The sequence below is a fragment of the Erithacus rubecula genome (assembly GCF_903797595.1).
Source record: "Erithacus rubecula genome assembly, chromosome: 22".
Lineage (NCBI taxonomy): Eukaryota > Metazoa > Chordata > Aves > Passeriformes > Muscicapidae > Erithacus > Erithacus rubecula.
The window spans coordinates 5924240-5946883 of NC_136674.1; the positions used below are offsets into that span (position 1 = coordinate 5924240).

The following is a 22644-nucleotide window of genomic DNA, read 5'->3' on the forward strand; positions in this document are numbered from 1 at the left end:
GGCCCGGGGGCTGTTCCCAGCCCTTGCCGGGGGTGTCGGTCCCGCAGCCCCGGATCCCTCGCAGGGCGCGTGAGTCAAGGCGCATTTTCTGTTTATAGTTTCCCGGGGAGGGAGTATTTTTACAGCGTGAGTCACCGCGCGTGTGGCTGCGAGCGGAAAACCATGGGGCGGGGAGGGAGGTGGGCAGGACGGAGGTGGGGAAGCACCCACCCAGCACTCGGGAACCCACGGGACCCTCCCCACGGGACCCTCCCCACGGGACCCTCCCCACGCTCCCACCGCCCGCGGGGCGCTCGCAGCAGCCGCAGGGATGCGGATCCAGGAGCAGAGCCCAGCCCGTTCCCGAGCCCCCCCAGCCCACGGAGCCCCCCAGAAAGTCGAGACAGGCGATAACAATTAAGCAGCGCTGACGTCAGATCTGTAAGTTTATTTGCTCAATGTACGACGGCTACATAATGACTCACATTCATGATATTCCATCACTGAGGAAAAACTGCTAAGAATGGTCCGTGTGTGAAATAATTCCTTACAGAAACACGGAGTTGGAAAAATAATCACTGATTAGACCTTAAAAATAGTTCACTGCATAACATGACAAAAAGCACAAACAAAGGCTCATTCAAAGAACACAGTCATTGTTCTCCTACACTGTAATAGTTATAATTTCACCATGACGAACACCAGACATTAAGATTAAGCTAACACTGGTGTTTTCTTTTGCTTTTTTTTTTTTCCTTTTTAAAAACAAAATCATATATAATTGCATGTCACTATAGCAACATCCATAACAGATCAGTTTGTTACGATCACTATTTGGTAGAGCAAACTTTACCCCCGAAAAAAAAAAGGAAAGAAAAATAAATTAAAAAACTTTAAAAAATTTTTGAAGACTATTTTGTCATAGGAATACATAACATCTACAGTATAAGTTAATAAATTTCAAGCTACTGTATAGAAATACGACACTAGCATGCACAATATTGTATCAATAGAGTAATGGAGCAGTAATCATTTCACTGGAGAGACAGTATCATAGGCAAGTGCATCTCTTAAAAAATGAAAGAAACCATTCAAGCTGCTTAAAAATCAAGTCCCTGACCCCCACTCCGTTTTTAGCCCTCTTGTGCCATCTCTCCTGCATAAGTTTCCTAAAGCAGCCAGAGCAAAAAGCCAAAAAGAGTAGTAATTATTTGGAGGAAAAAATGAATTAAAAAAAAAAAAAAAAGAAGACAGGTTTTGTAATTCCAGTAAATCACTTCCAAATTATACAGCTGGGCCAACACTGCTCACGGGACACGGGGGTGGATGAGAGGGAGGGAGGTCAGAAGCCTAAAGCATCTCCCGGTCCCGGCACGCACGGCACGGCACAGCCCTCGCCGCGGGATGCTGCACCCAAACTCCCGGGGGGGACTCGCAGCAGGGGGAAGCCCGGTCTAAAGAAAAGCCTAAAAAAAAGCCTAAAGAAAAGCCGTGCCGGGGCAGGACCGGGGCTGAGGCGCTGCCGGGCAGCCGGGCGGGGCTGGAGCCGTGTCCGTGCCCCCGGGGCCGGCAGCGGGAGCGGCGGTGCCGTGTGTGCCCCAGCACAGTGTGTGTGCCCCAGCACAGTGTGTGCCTCACCACGATGTGTGTGTGCCTCAGCACAATGTGTGTGTGTGCCCCAGCACACCGTGCCGTGTGCGGCTGGCTCTGCAGGGGACGGAGAAAGCCTGGTTCCAAAATCAGCGTCACAATCACAACAAGGAATTAAAGCACGAGCGCGGGTTCTCCTCACTGCGCAGCGCTGGGGGAAGCGCTGCAGGGCGCAGCGCTCCCAGCAGTGAACCTCCAACAACCATGGAAAAAAAAATCAAAATTAAAGCTAAATTTACTCAAAATGGGGTAAGTATTACCTGCTAAGCAACTCAGATGCCCCGACTCCCACCCCCGGCCGGATCAAACAGACTCAAAAGATTTTGCTAAGAAGAGAACTAAGTTCCTGGGCTCCCGATGGTGGATAGAAATGTCTATGATTGTAGCTCTTCCCTTGAGGAATTTCTCTACCAAATTAGTGTCTAAGCTCCTGAAGTTCACTCATTACACCACAAGCTTCCCCAGGAGAAAGGAAAACGCACCCGGCTTCCCTGGTGACAAACAAGGGAGCCCTGGGTGCTGGAGATCTGCTGACAAACCTCATGGTACAGTGGGAGAAAGTCAGGCAGAGTGAAATGGCAGTGCAATCCCTGAGGAAGCAGCTGTGGCACCTTAAATCAGGATGGTCTTTTGAAATACCAAACACAGTACATGACATACAGACCTGAATGCTCTTTTTTTTTAAATTTTTTTTTATTGTTTTTTATTTAAGTGGCATTTTTAAGTTTAAACACTTCCCCCTTTGTCTAATTAAGTTCTTAAACCTTTTGCTGTGGACTTAAAATAGTTGAAACAGCCGCTAGCCAAGCACCTGTTAAGCTGTTGACCAAAAAACTAGAGCAGCTTTGATGTTCCTCGGGCGGGCGGTCTTCTTGCCTTGGGCGACACAGAATAGCTAAAGCCAGTCCACAGGCGAGGACTGCTCAGGAAGGCAAGCCAAAAGAACTAGCAAAAGAAAGAAAAACAGACAATCAAAGGCTTGATGTCATATGGCTGTAATGTAGAAATACTGTAAACTGCAATTTAGTGTTAATACTGTAAGCTACCCTAATAAATATCTCAACCAAAAAGAAGAAAAAAAAAACAACCCAAAAAAAAGAAAAAAGAAAAAAAAAAAAGAAAAAAAAAGATTGGATGGCCTAAATCCCAGGGCTTTGCAAGCCCCAAATTCTTTAGTTTTGTTGGTTTTATTTTTAATTCCTTCTCAATTTGGGGATTTGCAGCTGCGCCCTGGCAGGCAGAGCGCTGCAGAGAGAGGCCCCGCGTGGAGCGGGCACACGGCACCTGGGCTGCGGAAACAAACGCTCGAAGCCTTACTGGAACCACAGAACTTCCTTTTTTTTTTTTTTTTTTTTGTTTTTTTTTAAATGTTTTTGCGTTGCTTTCCTTAAAAACGAGGGCCATTCCATCCACGCAAATTCGTCTTAAAACCCTTTTTTTTTATTTCTAGCAATAAAGTTAAATTAAAGACAGCTCCACTTGTATTAATAATCTACAGAACAGTCCATATGCCAGTGAGGCTGCTATTCCATACCAGCACAGCCAGCCTGACTTCCACTAGTGGTGTTTTGGCAAAAATGTCAACGAGGCAATCAAAGACAGGTTGTGGGGGGCCTCCCTGGGAAGGTGTCCCCTCCCTTTCCCTCCCCCACCCCGGACCCCCCCCACTCGTGGGAAAAAAATAAAGACTGCAGTAGTTAGCATCAGCGTGCGGCTGCCAGTCCATCGGGGGGGTCTAGTTGTTGCCTTCTCCGCCGTCGTCGTCTTGCTGATCGCTCGTCCAGAGCGTTAGGTTGTCGCGGAGGAGCTGCATGATGAGCGTTGAGTCCTTGTAGGAGTCCTCGTTGAGGGTGTCCAGCTCGGCAATGGCGTCGTCGAAGGCCGTCTTGGCCAGGTGGCAGGCCTGCTCCGGCGCGTTCTGGATCTCGTAGTAGAAAACCGAGTAGTTAAGCGCCAGCCCCAGCCGGATGGGGTGGGTGGGCTGCATGTGCTCCTTGCTGATCTCATGGGCTTCGCTATAGGCCTTCTCCGAAGACTCCACCACGGTCGCCCTCTTCTCCCCGGTGGCCACCTCGGCCAGGTAGCGGTAATAGTCCCCTTTCATCTTCAGGTAGAAGACTTTGCTCTCGTACTGCGTCTCGCTGCAGTTCTTGATCAGGTAGTTGTCCAGCAGGCTCAGCACATCCTGGCACACGGCTTCCAACTCCTTCTCGATCTTCTCGCGGTAGGCGCGGACCATCTCGATCTTCTTCTCGTTGCCATCCGCAGAGGTTTTCTGCTCGATGCTGCTGATGACTCGCCAGGACGAGCGCCGCGCCCCCACCACGTTCTTGTAGGCGACGGACAGCAGGTTCCTCTCTTCGTTGGACAGGGGCTCGTTCAGCTCCGTCACCTGCGTGGAGAGAGCGGGAGAGAAAAGAGACATTTGGGTTAAGCCCCAGCTGTTTGATATTGCCTTCACACCTTCGGGTGTTCCTGTGTATCTCTAGGGAGAGGCTCTCAAAGTCCTGCTCTGTCATCCAGCTCTGGCTCTGCTCCCATCCCAGCAGGAGTCAGCTGGGAAATCATGTTGTGGTCCAGATCCACAAAAGGAGCAAGAGTTGGGTTTTATTTGAGAAATCAGCATCTTCCAGAAGGAGAACAATCTTCTAGTAAAGAGATACCTTTCACCTGTAGGATGAGAGTTGGGCTTGGTGATGCAGAGGAGAGGGACAGTCAAAACAAGAGGGAGGAGAAGGTCCAGGGTTATGAGCTACCTGTGTGGATTAACACCACCAGAACTACAGGGTGTTCATATTTTTCACTTCCCACAGCATGGGGAATATGCTTGAGAGACACCCAAAGAATGTCTGAGATGGTACAATCACAACTTCCTCAGGCACCTGCACAGATGAGGACTTAAAAGCTCACATGGTGAGGGGGAAATCCCCACACTGGATTTTCCTCACTGAGGTTAACAGTGTCACCTGCCTCATGCACCACAAATAACACAAAAGGATTACACAGATGACGAGCACAGAGCTCCCTCAGCAGCCTGGGAAACATCCCTTGGTGTCACAACAATCCCATTCCAGCTCCCACAGCACCACCTCTGCCTGCAGCCACCAGGCAGCACCTTTGGCCAAGACTGCACCAGCTCCCCACCCCAGGCAGGAGAAGCCTTGGAGCACACAGGGCACCACATGGCATCTGCACAAAGCTGCTCCCCTGGGGCAGTTACAGCTGCCAAGTGACACTCTGAGCCCGGGCATGGCCACTGTCCCCACCCCACATCCTGGGCACAGTCACCTGGGAATCAGGCCACCAGAGCAGGAACCTGTGAGCCACCTCACGGCAGTAAAGGATTAGGTAATGCTTTGGATGTGAAAACCTTCTGCAAACACTGAGTCACTTTCACAAGGATCTGTAAGGACAAGGTTTGCTCTGGGCCAGATAACCACATTTATGGTGGGGGTCAGGAGGCCAAAGGCCCAGCCAGGACCTCATTTGAATGATCTGGAATGACTCACAGTTATTCACACCATATTGACCTGCACATTCCAGAACATCCACTCCTCCTGCAGCTCTTCAGCCATGCTCTGCCTAACATCTCCTCCCAAAACCAGGCTAGAGCTGTACCAGTTTTCCCCTCAGCAAGCAGAGTCTCTGACCAGACTCCTTCTAGCCCTTTCAAGACAGAGGCAGCAAGCAAACTCTCCACTCCCACCCCGCTGCTGTGTGGATCTGTGCTGCTCCACAGGATGCTCTAGAGCCTGGTAGAGGAACAGCAGACACCCCTTTTCTATATGGAGAAGGGTTTTCCTGTGCAAACCAGCACAACTGCTTCTGCTCCAGGCTAAGAGACAGCGAGGGAGCAGGGAAGGGTGTCACATTACTGAGGGCAAGATCTCCTGGGACTATCAGCAGCCACCAGCAGCACAGGACAAAGAGCACAGAGCAGGATGCCAGGGCAGCTGCCAGTGCTCCCGCCCAAGGTAAGCAGGGCAGCAACGCCCGGGCCATGCCACAGCTCCCAGTGCCAGGCCAACCCTCACAGCCTCTGCCAGCCAGAACAGTGGCTGTTTAACCACAGGGCCCTGGGATCCCTGTGATAGCCTGCTTCCTGCAACCACAATGTGCACAAACCCCCGTGGTGAGACACTGGCACGCTGGCTCCTGCCTGCCTGCTGCACTGAGGAATCCACTCTGCACTTTTACAGAATGTCTCCTCCTTGATTCTTCCCTCTCAGTGACACCTGCACAAACACTCAGTAATGATTCTGTGAGTTAAAGATGCCTTTGGGAGCACAACCAAGGTGTCCCCCTGCCCCAGAGCTTATAGGCTCTCTGTTCTCAGAGATACCAAAGACTCCATCAGGTTACCTGGGGTCTTGTCCCACCTAAGCTGCCTGTTTTGAGAAAGAAATTTGGAACTAGAACCATCCAGAAATCCCAGCCTGAGTTATTCTCTTCCAGCTGTAGCAACAGCCATACAAGAGACTCACTGATACCAAGAGTTTTTTGTCCTGACAGGGGTTGTGGAGATTGATCACCACATGAAATTTTGCTTTTAGCAAGGTGCTCCCTGAGAAGAGACGCCAGTTTTGAAGTGAGGAACAGGCAGGTGCCCCACAGCCACATCTGCAGATACTCATCACTGCAGGAAGAAGCAGATTTACCTCCTCTCACCAGAAGAGTCTTGCTGGAGGACAGATTTATTAAAACTACAGGGAGTTTCGTGGGATTAGCTTTGCCATAAACATTTTAAATTCGAAGCTATTAAGGATTACGGAGGAAAGTTGCCTGTCAAAATCCTTTCAACAAACTGGCTGACAGATGGAAGGTACACCTGTGGAGACAGCAGATTACCCCAGGGAGCTCACAGGGAACTTGTAAAAGCAGGAAGGGAGCCTTGTTAACCATGTCACTGCTTTCTAGCAGGACTCAGACTCCCAGGAAGGAGCACTGCAGACATGGCCAAGATGTGACACGGGTGGGGACAAGGACCACAGCCCTCAGCACCAGGGGAGGGAATAGACTGCAGTCCCACATATTTCAGTTTGCAATTGAGCTGAGGGAGGAAGAACAGAAAACCATCTGGCTCTTGCATTCCCAGCAGGAAGAAAATGCAAGGTGCCTAGGACACAAGGTATCAGACAGCAGGGTACATTGAGCTGCACTATCAGAGTCAGAAAAGATGTATCCCAGGTTCAGCTGCCTTTGAGGGCATCTCTGCCCTGGTCTGCCCAGAGCTGCCTGCTGCCCCTCAGCCACAGCCAAGAGCCTGCTGCCTGCTCACCTGTGCTGGCATTCCCTGCCACAGCCCCCTCCACACTCCAGACTGTGCAGTCACTGTCACTCTGCTCTTCCCAAGCACTGCACCAGTGCCCATCTCCAGCAGAAACCATTCCAACACCTCTGCACCAGCCTGTCACGTGGGGCTGTGCCTTCTCTGCAGCCTGTGATGGCCAAATAAATGCTGGCTTTTTTTTCCTTACACTGCAGGATACTGAAACAAAGTGAGTTCAATCAAACCACAGGCTAAACAGCAGGTTCTGATACACTGAGTTTGTAGCATTGCACTGAATGCCTCTGATGTAACATCAAATAAGGCAATATCCTTCATCAGACCTGGATCACACTGCAGCAGTCACACTGCAGAAGGACAGAACCTTCCCCCTTCTTAACTCAGACCCTGAAGGGGTCTCAGCCCCCTGAAGAAGGGCAGTACTTGGATCAGGTCCCCTGATGCCATTTCCAGCACCATTACAGGAGTCAGAGACTTCAAACAGCCAAAGAAAAATCTTGATTTGGCATTAGAAGGGCTTGGCAGGAGCACAGAGCCATTAGCTGGAGTCTACCTGCTCTTTGGGAAGCTCAGTCAGTTTAGAGTTTTATTTTCCTGGCTGCCAGCAGAGAACTGCAGAATTTGCTCTGCAAATCTCAGTAACTGTCCAGGCTCATCTCACTCTTGCGCCCACAGAGACTGGGGAGAGGGGCAGGAAATGCATGAGCCTGAAATGGTGTCCAGTCCTGGATGTGGCACAAACAGCCAAGGACAAGGAGCTGATCCACGTGGTGGAAATTTGATAGAGGAAAGTCTTTTAACTATTTAAAAAAAAAAAAAAAAAAAAAAAGGAGAACACACCTGCCAGGAGCAGACTGCACAAGGACACCCAGGCAGGGAGTGCAGGGAGCTTGGCATGAGCTGTCCATGCTGCCAGGCTCTGGCTGGGAGGCACGCTCCATCACCAAGCTGGAGGACTGCCAGTTCCAGTCTCACCAGTTCTCTGATGGCACAGTGTCTGCAGCACCAAGACTCAAGTGCCCTTAAGCCATGGGGAAACCCCATGAGCTCACACTGGACAAACATTACTGGAAATTTAAGGTTTATACTGTTTGGGAGACCAGAGGCTTGTACAAATCCCAGCCCTCTGATTTGCAACAAAGCACTGCAGAGACAGCACCATCTCTGGGAAGGTTTTTCCTGATTTCTCCACTACAGCTGGAGCTCTGACTCAGCACCCTGCCCAAACCCTGGCAGGCTCCTGGCACGCCCGAGGATCACATTGCAGCCAGGCAAGGTTCAGCCTCATGGGGAGAAGCCAGGGAGCAAGCAAAACTTCACCTGCCCTAATGTCAAGGTGTGTAAACTCCAAAAGGCCAAGGGTTGGTTCTACCTTCTTTCTGCAAGCATTTCTATTAACAGGCTTTGGTGAGACCCATGGGGAAGGTCTGCTCCCAGAGAACAGCAAGTTAGGTCAGGGGCTTATTCCAGGACTCCCATCCTCCACTTCTCCCTTTGCATGAGTAAGTCTGAGTAGACATCAGGAAATAATCATTTCTGAGGTCCCTTCAGTGACTGCAGTGAAGATCCATCACAGGACATAATTCTACCTGTTTATCCTTGCACACTTTTCACTTAGTTTGATAATTAAGTGCTCACCCATTTACTGCTTCTGTCTGGCTTTGATGTCTTATCTTCAAGCAGACAGCACTGGCAAGCTGACAGGACCCAGAGATCCTTCCCTGGGGAATACCATCAATATTTGACAGTTTAACCCATGTTATAAATCTCAACACTTGCTCTTCTTATTGCCTAAAAGAGAATCAGAGTCCTTCAAGACATCAGACAGCTACAAAAGAGAGAAGCTTTCCTGGAGAGACAGAGACAGCCACGAGAACTTCAAACTGTTCACTGAGAACAGCTTTTAAAGATCACCAGAGCTCCTCTCCCACCAGGATACACAACATCCATCTCCCCTGCAGCACTCATGCTTCCTGTTCTATCTACAGCTCCTGCACCATGTAATTAAGTTTGTTATCTCTCCACACAAACCCTAGCAAGGGCCTTGTTTTCCTTCACACGCAGCTGGTTAGTCTGAGCTCTGGCCTGAAGGTCCCTTTCTCTGTTTCATTTTTTGAAAGGCAAATGTGCTTTTGAAACAATGTTCTGACCAAGTCCAACCACTGAAACTCCTTCTTGGTAAGGGCAGCAACAGCACACAACTCCTCCAGGCTCAAGCAGCTAAAAAAGGTGACAGTACCTGCAGATGTGTCACCTTTCCCCCATCCCCAGCTGCTGTCTCATGCTGGGACCCCACCACCCATGTGCAAGGACAAGAGGACACAGCCTCAGGCTGTGCCAGGGGAGGTTCAGGCTGGACATCAGGATGAATTTCTTCACAGAAAGGGATGTCAGGCATTGAAGGCATTGCCCAGAGAGTTGGTGAAGTCCCCACCCCTGGAGTATTTGAGAAATGACTGGACATGGCACTAAATGCTCTGGTCTGGCTGACAAGGTGGTGACTGGTTAAAGGCTGGACTCTCTAACCTCAGAGGTCTTTTCCAACATTAATGATTCTGTGACAAGACCATCTTCAGCAGCCCAAGTGCTGTCATTTTGGAAGGTCATGACTGACAGACTGCCTGCTTTTTTTCTGTCCCTAACTAGCCCTAACTTGAAGAAATGGCTGCCCTCATGCACACGAAATTGCCACCATGTCCCATCAGTGTGCTGAGAGTCACGACTCGATGTCACACAACCTCACCACGAACAGCTTCTCCCCAAGCACCACAGCGAGCTGTCCTACAACTCCATCACAGCACTCACAAAGATGCTTTTCTTAAGCACTGTCCTACTTTGCTGAAGTAGGCGTGTGTTAAACCAGACCTACATCTAAAATGTTACCAGATTGGTTTGGGTTCTTTTCCCTGTTGCCTTGCCTTCGCCCCCATGTCACACTTCCAAAGTGGAAGTCACACCATCACTGCTTCTCTCCTTGCCGACCCCTTCCGCTGTCCTCTGCTCGTGTTTTAACTCAGCGTGGCCAGGGCGGTTTTGGGCTGTAGGTTGAACCCTTCCTCTCATCCCAGACAAGACCAAAAACCAGCATGTGCAGGCTGTGGGTAGACACAAGTTCCCCACTGCCTTCTCCTTTGCTGTTTCAGTATGAATAATCACCTGCTAGTTCCCGTTTTCTAAGCTCGCAGGGCCAGTTCACATCACAGGGCAGCAGCTGAGGGCACATGGGATGGTTCTGGCATTACATTTCAAATTGCTCCCAGTGCCTCAAGGACCAGTGTCTGCAGAGAACTGTTTATTGCTTGTAGCCCAACTTGTAGCATCTCGGAGGCTACTCAGGCACTCCAGACACCAATTAGGATTTCTGCATGTTCCTACATTTAATAGCAGCTTTCATCCCACTTTGCAGCCTTTATTACTTAAGGCAACTTTGAACCACCCAAGACAAAGTCTTCAAACTGGGAGATGTGGAAACCAAGAGCTCATTTATTTCACTGGCCTTTGTAGCTTAATAACTACATGTGCTCACACTGCATTCAGGTTTGATCAGTCCTTGGAGCCTGCAGATCTCCTACTCCAGCTTCAGGGCGCCCATCATGAATTTCAGTTAGAGAAAAAGCAAATTTCAGCTGCTTGGGTCATACTTGCACATGAGAGGTTGAAGGGAGCCAAGGTGAGAAAACCAGTAAGAGCAGCAGAGCCCTGAGCTGCTCCATTCAGTGTCTGGCAGCAGCATTCCCTGTACCAGCCTTATCTGCAGCACTGCAGTCCCAGCACTTGGTCTAACGACTCTGGGTTTTTTTCCACTACAGAACACCTGGCTGCCATTGATTTGTGTCTCTGACTTCTTCTGCAGCTTGAGATAAGGCAAACACGAGGGAGCATCTGCCTGCCATGGCTATTGTGGACAGAGAGTAGCACAGACACATCCCAGTAACCAACTGGAAAGAAAAACCTTCCAGCCTCCCAGTTTTGTGTATGTTCAAGTGTTCTACAAAGAAATGCTCAAGGAGCCACAAACCATTTCTGAGTTAGCATTGCACAGTGCTGTTGCAGGGAGCTGCTCTTCTAGCCAGCATATGTGCTTTTTGAGCCATGAAGGAATTATTCTCAAGTTTTCTTGTTTTCCTTATTAACACCCTGATTCCCATGAGGTTTACTGACAGGGTATTAAACAAGATGAAAACTGGCTGTAAGAAAACTTGTTTCAGCATCTTGCTGCCACTACCTGCCTTGTACTTATTAAAAACTCTCAGGGAAAATGATCCACCTCTGTTGGCCTAGTGCCTTCCAGCCACCAGATGGAGAGAGCAGCAAGTCCAGCCACATCAGTCCCAGCATTTCAGGGGATTGTCACTCAGGGCTCATCACACCATCTCTGACAGATGGGATACCAGCACCTTTGCCTGCTATCTACAAAGCAACAGAAGGGATGCCAAGCTATTTCTTCCCCAGGATATGGCAGGCTGGCAGCATCATCTGCCCACTGCTGTGTTGTGTGAGTGCCTCAGCAGCAGCCCAGCATCACCACCACCCTTCCCCATCACCCAGCAGCTTGGGGAGTTCTCCTGCCTCAGATTATCTGCTGTTCCCTGCTCACAGGCCTGTTCTCCAAGCTCTCTGCTAAGCACATGAATACCAGTGCCACAGCATGCCACTGCTGAGAGAGCTCAGATGTACCCCTGGAGCTCACAGCTGATCCATCGATCCTTTTGGATGGAGAATGACAATTCATGGTTGCTATAGGCTCTTCTGGGCTGCAATAAGCTTTTCCAGGTGAGAGCTGAAGAGCTCTTCAAGAGTAACTGCAGCTCTTTCCTCAGAAGCATTTCTGTACAAGTTTAAAGACTTAGGGTTTTTCAATTTCTGTCTAAGCATTATTTCTCAGAAGATTCCATCCAACTCAAAGGCTTTTGAGCTGAAGCAGCCATTCACAGGATAGCCACTGGACATTTCTGGTCTTGAGACTTGGTCCAAACAGAAGATGGTTTTTTTCTTTCCAATTAATGGTAAAACAAACCCAAGCTAGATAAATTTCAGGGACTCTCTAGATAAATGCACCAAGTTTCATGTGGGGAGGGTGTTTAGTGCTGCTGGGACCATTAGCTGCTTAAAGATTTACCTCACAGCTTCCAAGGGTACTACTAATCTGGCTCAGATCTTAGTGCTTTCCTGCTCACCTCCAGCCCCAGTGCCAGGCAGGAAGAATCCTGCCACCAGATCATCAAATCCTCCACAGAGCATCAAGTGCCAGGGCTTGTCCTTAATCAGGGGCTCAAAGAATGCCTGTGCCCATGACCTCTGCACAGTTGAGCCAAGTGGAGAGAAAAGACATGATGTGTGCCATGGGCAGGCCACCTCAAGGCAGAGAGAGAGAGACAGCAGGCTCTGGTTGCTGGGGGAGAGTGTTCCCAGGTCTGCTGGAGCAGGATGAACTGGGCAATTCCTGTCTGTTGGCATGGCTTCCTTTGGCACAGCAGGGCCACTGCTGCCATGGCAGCTGCAAGTGCTGCTCCAAAGGGTGAAATGGGAGATGCTGCAGCCATGCAAAACTCCCTGCAGTGAGCATGTACATTTTTAGCTGCTCCATGTCACTCCTCTAAACACTTTGGGAACACCTGGTTGTTGCACATCAAGGTAAGATTCTGGAAATATTGAAAAAAAGCACCTCACAAGATTTTTGCTCTAGGTCTCTTGGTCTGCAGATCTAGCAGCTCCTTGGTGTCTCAAACATGTTTTACCAGATTAAGCAAGAGACTTCCCAGAACACCCAGGTGGATTCCTGCATGCCAGCTCCACGATAGCTTTAATTTCTGCATCACTGAGTAAGGTGATTATCCCTCCAGATGTACTTTACCCTCCTACTGCTTTGGGGATTTCAGGCTTGATCTTCCACACCTCTAGCAAAGGAAATTTTATATAATTTCTTAAATGAACTTGCAGAACAGAAGGAAGTCAAGTTTTTGCTCTGGCAGCTTTCTGGAGAATTGCAACCCATTTTAAATTACAAGGAGGGTCACTTTACTATCCTAGATCAAATTGTTGAACTCCCCTTGCCTGGCTCCAGCCATCTCCTCCCAGCCTCTTCTGAAGCCCAAGGGACTCCCACCACAGATGTGATCTCGGTTCATCACAGGTGACAGAACCCCTCTGGTGCCAATGTCATCTTGACACCATCAAATGCAAGAAGCCAAGCTCCCAACTTCTAGCTAATGAAATATTCATCCCATGTAACAAAGCCCAACAGCATAAACAGGCAAAGCTCCAAAGCCTGCCCCAGCTGGGTGTAAATCAAAGGCTGTTAATCTCCCCCAAGTTCTCATTCACTGCTGAACACCAAGCATTAGCCTTTTACAAGCACAGATCTCCTACAGCAATTGCTGAGCGTGTCTGTTAGCACATGGCACAGCAACAGCTTCTCCACCTACTATTAATAAACTTTATGCTGCTGAGCACCACAACTGTCCAAACAACATGTCCATCAGCAGCCTCGTTAGCACTGAAGCTGAGACTTCTCAGTGGTGTTTTTCTAGAGCCCTGCTGAAACCATCTTAGAGAGGAGTCAGAAGCAGACTCACACGCCAAGTAGCTTTGCTTGGTACGTAAGCAAAGACATCCCAAGCAAGCCAACCCATCTAGCGAGATCAGAGGGAATTTGCAAACAATTAAGGAATGGTTTGCACTTGGATTCCCTGCAGACTTGAGCTGCCCAAGCACAGCTGCCTCAAACACCCATAGACGGACTCAATTCCAACATCTCCTTTCTAGAAGAAAAACATTAAGTACTCTAATCCTTAATCTGGGGATCACTTTAAGGGAATCTCACGCCATCAGCAGTGACATGTTCTCTAGTTACTCTCCTACTGCAATTAACTAATGCACTGCCCCTGGTCACTAGATCACTAGCTTGGGGCCAAAAATCAGGTTTGTTTAATATCTAATTGAGCATGTACTGGGTCACATCCAAGACTAAATGTGACTAAATCTAGGTTAGCACAGAAAAATCTGAAACTGGGGGAAGTTTGTCCTTAAATAGGCAGACAAAGGCTTTTGTTTCACCAGCTACACAAAGGCTTTGCTTTTAGGAGACAGTCTTGTCAGTGTTCCCTGCAGCCCAAGAATTGCTGCCTCATCATTTCAGCTCCATTTTCCACCATTTACCATTTCTGAGCTTTTCCAGATTATACCAAGATAACCAGCGGTGCAACCAGCACAAGACTGCTGGGTGAAGATCAATCCTTATGATTTACCAGCCACAGCTGCTCCCAGGGCTGCAGCCCACAGGAGGGACCAGAAAGATACAGCAGCTCAGCCTCACTGTCACTGTGCATTCAGAAAAGATGGACAAAGCTGTGCTGCTGCTGAGCTCCTCCCCCAGCCATGATCCCCACCCAGAGTCACGGGTGGGAATCCCACATCCTGACATCTGGATTTTGGAGCAGTCAGGCCTCTTACTTAAAAAAATAAATAAATTTAAACAGCAGAATGAAAGTAATTTTGTCCCCATTTCCCTTCATTTTAGGCTGGGAGGAAGGACTTTGCTTCATTAGATAAAGCAGCCAGGGGAAAAAGCATTCCCACAAAGCCGTTTCATTTCCATGGGGAAAGAAGAGCTGCCCCACCTTCAATGACCAAAAGCTGCACTGGTAGAAGCACAGGCAGAGCCTGGCAGGCCAGCAGTCATGGCAAAATATTTTATCTCAATGCCACCAGCATAAAACCAGCCACCATCATTTATCTGGACAGCTTCTTTAAGTGAAGCCAAAGACTTCAGAGGCTGAAAGACAAAGCCACCCAAAATCCAGCACAGTGACCAATCCATTGCTAATTTCCCTTGTTTCACCTGGTTTCCAGGCTACCACTACCCAGCAATGACCATCACTAGTCAAATCGAGTCAATACTGATATTTTCACTCAATTTTTTCTTCCCAGCAAGGCAGTTGCCATTTTCCAGAAATGGCAGTTACCATTTCTAGGCAGTGATGTCAATCTAACACTGGGGAGCAAGACTTCAGCTAAGGACCAGCTAGATTAGTTATCCTTTCAGTAAAGAGCAGAAGGCTTTCAGCTTTCCAGAAGGAAAAGACAAAGACAAAGTGAAGGAAAGAAGGTCCAAGCTGACTCCAAACTACAAAAATACTCCTCACAGTATCAGCTCTAGAAAAATCTGTCATGAACTGCAGAGCACTGAAGCACAGAACACTTGGAAGCATTGAGGGTGCAACAGCTACCCAGAGACAACCTCAGCTCTGCATCACAGCTTTGCCACAGTGAGGTGGAAGATGATTCCTGAATCCTATCAAGACTGTCAATGGAGAAAGGCTTGGGCAACCAGGCAAATCCTGTTTCACTGGGCTTTGTACTGCACAATTCTAATATGCATTCACATTTTGCTGGCAGCTCAGGAGGCTGAACATGGCAGAAAAGCACAAGGCAGAGTCCTAAATGTCTCAGGCATTGACCCATCTGAGGAAAAGCTCCCTCAGGTCGGACTGGAGGCATTTTCCAATGCTTGTTTCCCTGTTCCTGCCTCTGAAGAGCCTGGAGCAGCCAGCTCTGGTCTGAACTAGTCTGACAGTCCTCATGGCTCTTCCCTGCCAGACTGGAACTGAGCTCCCAACACACCACTCACCTCTGCCAAGGAAAAAGCAGCACCAACAAGTTCAGCAGTGCTCCACATCCAAGGACACGTCTGAGCTCAGACAAAGCCACCTCCCAAAAGGCAGCTGATTACTCAAGCATTAGCAGTTGGGACACACAAAAGCCTGGATTCTTTATTTTTCCTAAATACATATCCTTGCACACAACTCCTATGCATGTTTTATTTGGCATGAAGGTGCTCCAAAGAGAAGCTCAAGAGTTCAGTCATAAAGTTGGTGCATTAGGCCCTGCCAGATGTGTCACCATCCATGGAGGTTTCTCCAGATGTCAGGTCATGGCTACCACTCTCCTCCCCAGCCCCTGCTCCATCAACTGCACCCTGAGCCATGCTTCTCCTTCTGTCCTCAAGAGCAACAACTAGTAGACCAAATTTCCAGCTACAAGCCTGCAGAGGTAGTAGAAATATCAGGCTTTGAAAAACCCTTGTCCTTAGGATTGTGACCTTGGGGGCAGTCACCAGCCTGGGAACAAAACCCAGCCCCCACCCCCAATAGGTCAATGGGGACCAGCAGGTCACTTTTACTCCATCTCCCTGATCTTAAGCTTAGCAAGGCTGAGGCTGCTTATTCCTACTTGGAAAGCCAAGCTGAGCATGCTCCTGAGCTGCACTAATGCTACTGGCCCAGGCACAAGAAAAGTAGTTCAATAATACACATTACTGAAGAAGAGGAAAAAGTATGGTGGGGATCCTCAAATTAAGGAAAATCTTAATTCTACCAGCTGTAGAAGCTGAGGAAGAAGCCTGTTTTTCATCTCCCTGATCAGAAATCATAGCCCAGCTGCAGGAGGCAGAGGAATACACCTCAGGGTATGGATTATGTGGATAACCCTCTTGAAAACACTGTCCAGAACACCCATGAGAACCACCAAGAGGATGCCAAAGACATCATCCAGTGGCCAAGAACAGTGTATATACCCCTGGAGTTTTCAATCCAGGCAATATTTCTGGAGCTGAAGTTCTGTGGTTGTCCATAAATTGCTGTTCCTGAGAATTCCAGCAAGCCAAAGTACACATCATCAGTGTCCAAAGAGTTTATTCCAGAGAGCAACTTTGGGATCAGCTGGTGAACACAGCTGGGGCAGACAGGGCTTATCCACTTGCATTATGAAGATTATTTGGTGTACTAAAACAACTGAATCTCCTGTGAACCAGCCATCTTTTTACAAAACAAGCAAATAAAGGTGGTTGAAAAAAAATTAATAGATCAAGACAACTCCCACCAATCTTGTTTAACTTTCATGGTTAGACATAATCCAAGATATCTACCCACTAAACCCAAATAATTCAGGGGTTCATGGAGAGCTCTTGCCTAAATTTTACTGTTTCTATGCCCCCAGGTACAATTCAACTGCTATATTCTCCATCACAGTATCAATATCACTTTTGTTTAGTTCAAGAAGAGCTATTTTGGGTGAAATCCACCCTGGCTGCTACACTTGGCCAACTAAAAAACCCAGCATGGTCTCGTAATCAGTGACTTCTCCTGAATGGACTAAATAAGAACTCACATGAGCTAAAAGAGAAATTTTTACCAGCTTGATCTGCTGAAGACTGGCCAGTTACTGCAAGCAGTGTCCACTGCAGTTGCATACAGGGCTACCTATCTGTGGCTTGGGTGCAGATGTGAGCCAGGCTACTGCTACTAAATCCAAAACACACAGAGCCAACCCCACACTGTGAACTGCTACAAGGTCAGAAGGACAGGAGCTCCTGACAGCCACCATGCTGTCCTGACCCCACAGACCTCCAGGAAGGAAGTGGTCATGAGTCAGGCTGCCTGCAATCCCCACCAGTGGTCTGGAGGCACTGTGGGGCTGGGCAGCACTCAAGCTGCCTGCACAAGAGCATCAGTGCTGCCATTAGATGCCAACTGCTAATGACTGCACCATCCACCTCGGCACTGGGAATGGTTTCTCCAGAGCCCTCCCCAGCTCCCCTGGGAAGTGCTACTACAGCAGCCTGCACTCCTTGGTCCCCTCCCACCATCACAGATGGCCTGCCCAGCACTCCTCCTGGAGAAGCCTTTCCACACCACCCTTTTGTCTGTGTACACTGTGAGCAGAAAGCAGCTAATCATCGCTGCTCTGCTCCCTGGGGACTCTCCAGATAGGATGGATTTGTGTTATTAGCCCTTTTTCCAAGGGTGAGCCTGCTGCCTGTGTGAAGCCTTGCTATCAGCACTGATGTGGATGTGGGGGATGATAACCTGCCCAGCTGGTGACCATCCTGGGAGAAGCTCACACACCCTGTGCCAGGAAAGGCCTGCAATTCCCCATCCTCACGCTCCTCCTCCACCCACAATGGCCATTTACTGCACCAAGCTGTGGTGTCTAAAGCTTGGAGCAGCCATCTGCTTTCCAGCATCTCCAACATTCCCCCCTCCACACCCACACTTGGTGGTCCTTGCATACAGAGGTTGGGCCCTCCAAAGTCAAGCAGTCAGGTGCTCTCTCAGAGGGGCCAGCCCCACATCTACACCACACATAGGTGCAGTGCAACAATTCCACCACACACTTTTAAAATATTACTTATTTCCTGTATTGCAATCGTCTTGCTCATTCACCTGCACATCCCCTCAACAGAAAGGTCTCCCTGGGCAGTGCTGGCAGGGGCTTGGCAGGGCTCCCAGCTCCAGAAAGCCTCCAGCAGCACTGCTCTCCCCAGCTAATGGGTATCGATCCCCAGCCCTGCCGTGGGCTTGGACAGTAAAGCTCTTCCTGAAGCTGAACCAGACAAAAAATGCGTCCTGCTCCAACCACCAGCACTATGGGAAGTGAAACTCCAGCAAGAAAGCCCAAAGCCAATGTCTGACCACCGATCACCCTGGGGACCAGCAGAGAGTTTTCCTGTCTCCCAACATCTGATAGGGCTGATGGTACCCCCAGAAAGCAATGAGGTGATGAGGGACATGACCAAGGTCATGAAGACATACCCTGGAACGAAGGGCCCAGCCCTGCACCCTTCCTGGGTGTGGCATCACCTTCTGCTCCCTCTGGTAGGTAAGGGAACCAGCTGCTGTGTTTTCAGAGTCCCTCAGTAAACCTGCCCCTTTTGGGGCTGAAGGAGCAATCCTGCTCCTGCAGCAGCAACATAATTGCAGGTAGCAATTATGCAGGTAGCTAGCCCTTGTAAGAAGGAAGGAGCTAGAAATCATATATAAATAGTATTTTTGAGAAACTATTGCGACCCCAGACATCACTGGATGAATCAGCAGACAGCAAGAACCCCAGCAGACCATTTCCATTTTTAACCATTAACACAGCAGCCATTCAGCACAGGTTCCCAAGCAGACAGGGCTGAGGCTGAACAACCCACCCAGCTGCCCCATGTGAGGCAGCCACCAAAATGCAACGGTGAGATGAAGCTGCAGGAAAAGGAGCCTCTTTGATCCCCATCATTGCCACGACAGGTTTGAAAGGAGAAGCATCCAGCATTTCTCAGCAGGGTGCCAGGCAGGGCCAGGTTTGGAGGGCAGGAAGGCTCTGCATCACCTTGGCTAGGCGCAGCCCGCATGCTCTCTGCTACCGCCTGGGTGCATTGCAGCTTGGACCGTGGCATATGACATCACTAGGCGTTGCTACGGAAATGAGTGCGAGGTCATCAGCCTCCCGCACAGCCGGAGCTGGGGGCTGGGCAGCACACGGGATAACCGGCTGGGACACGGCTGGGACACGGCTGGGACCTGCCCGCGGCCGCCGCGCCGGAGCTGGGGCAGCGCCGAGCAGAAAGGAAGAACAAAGCTCTTCCTTTTGTTTGCTGGTGAAGGGAGGCGTCAGCGCTCCCGCTGGGGATCGTTTCCTTACGGCCAAACTACCCGGTAGCTGATAAGAAGCGTTAGCCCGGGTTACTGTTTCACCAGGGCCCGTAAGGGCTGGAAGGGAAAAAAAAACCACATATATGAGCTTTTAACAACGCCTGGGGTTCAAGCAGCAAGCCCGGGGAAGCAGGCGAAGAGAAATTCACAGTGCAACACGGCTGTGAGTCCCGGGTATATCCCTGCTGGCTTTGTCACAGTGGCTGTATTATCCGTAGGAAATGAGCTGTAGGATCTGCTCACACAGCAGGCTTTGCTTTAAAATGAATAGATGCCGCTATCAGAAAATGGTATAAAAGCCACAGTGCAGCAGAGGGACAGCCCGGCTGGTTTAATGTGATAATATCTCACTCCGATTATCCGTATTTCATTCCTTGATAAGACATCTCCTCCCTCCCCGGGCTCGGGCTGTGACAGTTTAGTCTGTTTGATAAATGCAAGGTTATTGACAAAATGGTGCAATATGGGCAAACAGAGCTGCACCCACGGCAGACTGCGACATTCCCAGATCGGCATTCACTTTTCATCAGCCGGGGAGGACACCCCAGCTCCCAGCAAAGGTTCAGACCTGACTAAGAAGACAAACATAAAGAACAGTTTTCCCCTTTAAAGCACCCCCTCCCTCCCTCCACCCAGTCTAGCCTCTCTGCAATATGACAAATGCAGAATCTTCTGGAATGACTTGATCCTGCCTCCCACGATTGCTTTGTTTGCAAGATCAGATCAGAGATATGTTTTTTTTTCCCTTCTTATATTGTCAAAATGTCAGTATTGAAGGGGAGCGTTCAGTGTCACAAATCAGATCAGCCTGCTATATGCAGAGTCTTTATTTTAAGAGCGTGAAATGAATACAACATGACTCAATTCATAAATCTCCAACCAAGAGCAGTAAAAATAAGAGCTTAGACAGTGAAAGGGCTCCCGATCTTTGGGGTCAGGGGCACACACCAACCTCGGCGACCACGCGTGGGAAGGGATGCACGGGGAAGCATTTGGGCAGCGGGGAGAGGTGTGAACACCCCCCCCCCCAGCGGGTCCCCGAGCCGGTGTGACCCCCCCGGGCAGCGCTGCACTCCCGGGCTGGCCCCTCTGCCCCGCCACGCTGGGGCACGGTGGGGAGGGGGACACGGGAGGGGGCCTGGGGTGGGGGGCGAGGAGAACTGCGGCTGGAAGGCGATTGGGGGGCTGCAGGGATGCGGAGGGAACGCGTTCTAAGGCAGAGAGGATGTGGGGGTGCTGTAGGGCAGGGGAGGGGGGTGCGTGGGGGCAGCAGGGCAGGGCAGAGGGGTGGGGGGGGCAAAGCGCGGGGGTTTAGAACAGGGGGAGGATGGGGGGCGGCTCTAGGGCAGAGAGGGGAGATGTGTAGGACTGGGTGGGGGCCCTGGAATAAGGGAGAGGATGCGGGGGGAGTGCTTAGGGCAGGAGAGAGCGATGCGTGGGGCGGGATGCGAGCCCCAGAACAGGCGGAAAATGTGGGGCGGGGGCTGTAGGAGAGGTGGGGACCCCACAGCAGGGGAGGGGATGCGTGGGGGGCTCTAGGGCAAGAGAAAGCAAGGTAACCCTGGATCGGGAACAGCGGCGGGAGCGGGACCGAGCTGGGGGTGTCGGAAGGCGAGGGAGCGGGGCCCTCGCACCCCCGCGGCCGAGCGCAGCACCCACCGCGGAACACGCGGGAAGGGCGAGGGCAGCGCGGCCCCGGCGCGGCAGGAGGAGGCTGTGTGTGAGTGTGTGTGAGTGAGTGTGTGTGTGTGTGGGGAGCGCGACGGCCGCGGGACGGGACTCACGTTCTTCATGGCGGCCGCCATGTCGTCGTATCGTTCGGCTTGCTCGGCCAGCCGGGCCTTCTGCACCAGCTGCTCGCGGTCCACCATCTTCGCGGGGTCCGGGGGGGAGAGGGGCGAGGAGGCTGCGGGCTCCGGGAGGAGGAGGAGGAGGAAGGAGGAGGAAAAGGAGGACGAGGAGGGCGCGGCGGTCTCGGCGCTGCTGCGGCTGAGGCGGCGGCGGCGGCTGCGCCCGGTGCTGTGCGCGCGCCGCGGGCCACCACAACCCCCCTGCGCGCGCCCCGCCCCGCCCCGCCCCAGCCCCGCTGCCCCGCCCACCTCCCGCCCGCAAGGGCACGACGGGGGATGAAGTCCTCAGCTGCGGAAGAGTTTGTGGGTTCATGCAGCCCGACTCCTCCCTCCAGGACTACACCTCCCGTCGTGCCCCGCGCCAGGACCCCGCCCCCTCGCCCCCCTGGGCCCCGCCTGTGCTGATTCACCGGGGCCCGGCCCGGGTGGGCCGCGGAGGGCGCGGCCCGCGCCGGGGGAGCGGGGGGGGCGGCGGGAGGCACCGTGGGACGGGCGGGCCCGGGAGGGACCTGCGGGACAGCGCCGGACACGGGCCCACGCGGGGCAGGGACCCACGCGCCCTCACAGCCTGGTCCCGCTCATGGCCCGGGAGCCATTGGCAGCATGGACACGCTCAGGGCGCGGGCGCTCCCACAGCCAGGCACCGCGGGCTGGGCTGGCACAGAGCGGGCTCAGTCATAGCCCAGGCCCGCTCAGAGCCCGCACACACCGCACCAGCCCATCCTCACCGCGCCCACTCGTAAACCGGGCCCACTCAGCCCACTCATAGCCCGGGGTCACTCACAGCCCATGCCCACCCATGTCCACTCACAACCACATCCCACTGAAAACCCAGATCCCTCCCAACCCAGGCCCGCTCCCATCCTGGTCCCTCTCACAGCCCGTGCACCATTCCCCCGTGGAGATCCTGCCAGTGTTGCTGGGGTCTCTGACAGTGTGGCAGTTCTGCGCCAAGTTGTGGTGACACATCTCGGGGCAAATCCCCCTGCCCCCTACTCTCCCCTGCCCCCTTTTTCCCACCATGTCTGGTATCCTGATCCAGAGGAGAGCGTTCCCACTGGAGATCAACACTGGATAATGGATAATGACAGCCAGCTTGAGCACACAGTGCACTCACTCATGGATAGCCCATGGGATGGAAACATCTTTGCTCCAGCCATGTGGGGCTCTGCTACATCGGGGGAGCTACTGGGAGTCATAAGACATCCCACTTTCCTAAAAAATCTATGGATAAAGTGATGTTCAGAGGAGGCTACAGCATTGGGAGACGTGGAAGGGTTTAATGGATCCTGCTTTCCTAAGAAACCTCTGGATAAAGCGGTGCTGAGAGGATGCTGTGGCACTGGGAGAAATGAAAGGGGTTTAATAAACAGCCATTCCAATGGAAGCACTTTATCCTGGTTGG

At 51.2% G+C, this 22644-nt stretch overlaps 1 protein-coding gene across 1 annotated transcript; it reads right to left on the reverse strand.

The window, feature by feature from the left end:
• Positions 1-407: 407 nt before the first annotated feature.
• YWHAG (tyrosine 3-monooxygenase/tryptophan 5-monooxygenase activation protein gamma) lies at positions 408-21447 on the reverse strand. The gene is made up of 2 exons (XM_079325248.1): positions 21174-21447; positions 408-4021 (listed from the first exon to the last, which is right to left on the reverse strand). Exons 1-2 carry the CDS (start codon positions 21258-21260, stop codon positions 3365-3367), a joined length of 744 nt encoding a protein of 247 aa, XP_079181374.1. The 5' UTR covers positions 21261-21447; the 3' UTR covers positions 408-3364.
• Between the last annotated feature and the right edge of the window lie 1197 nt (positions 21448-22644).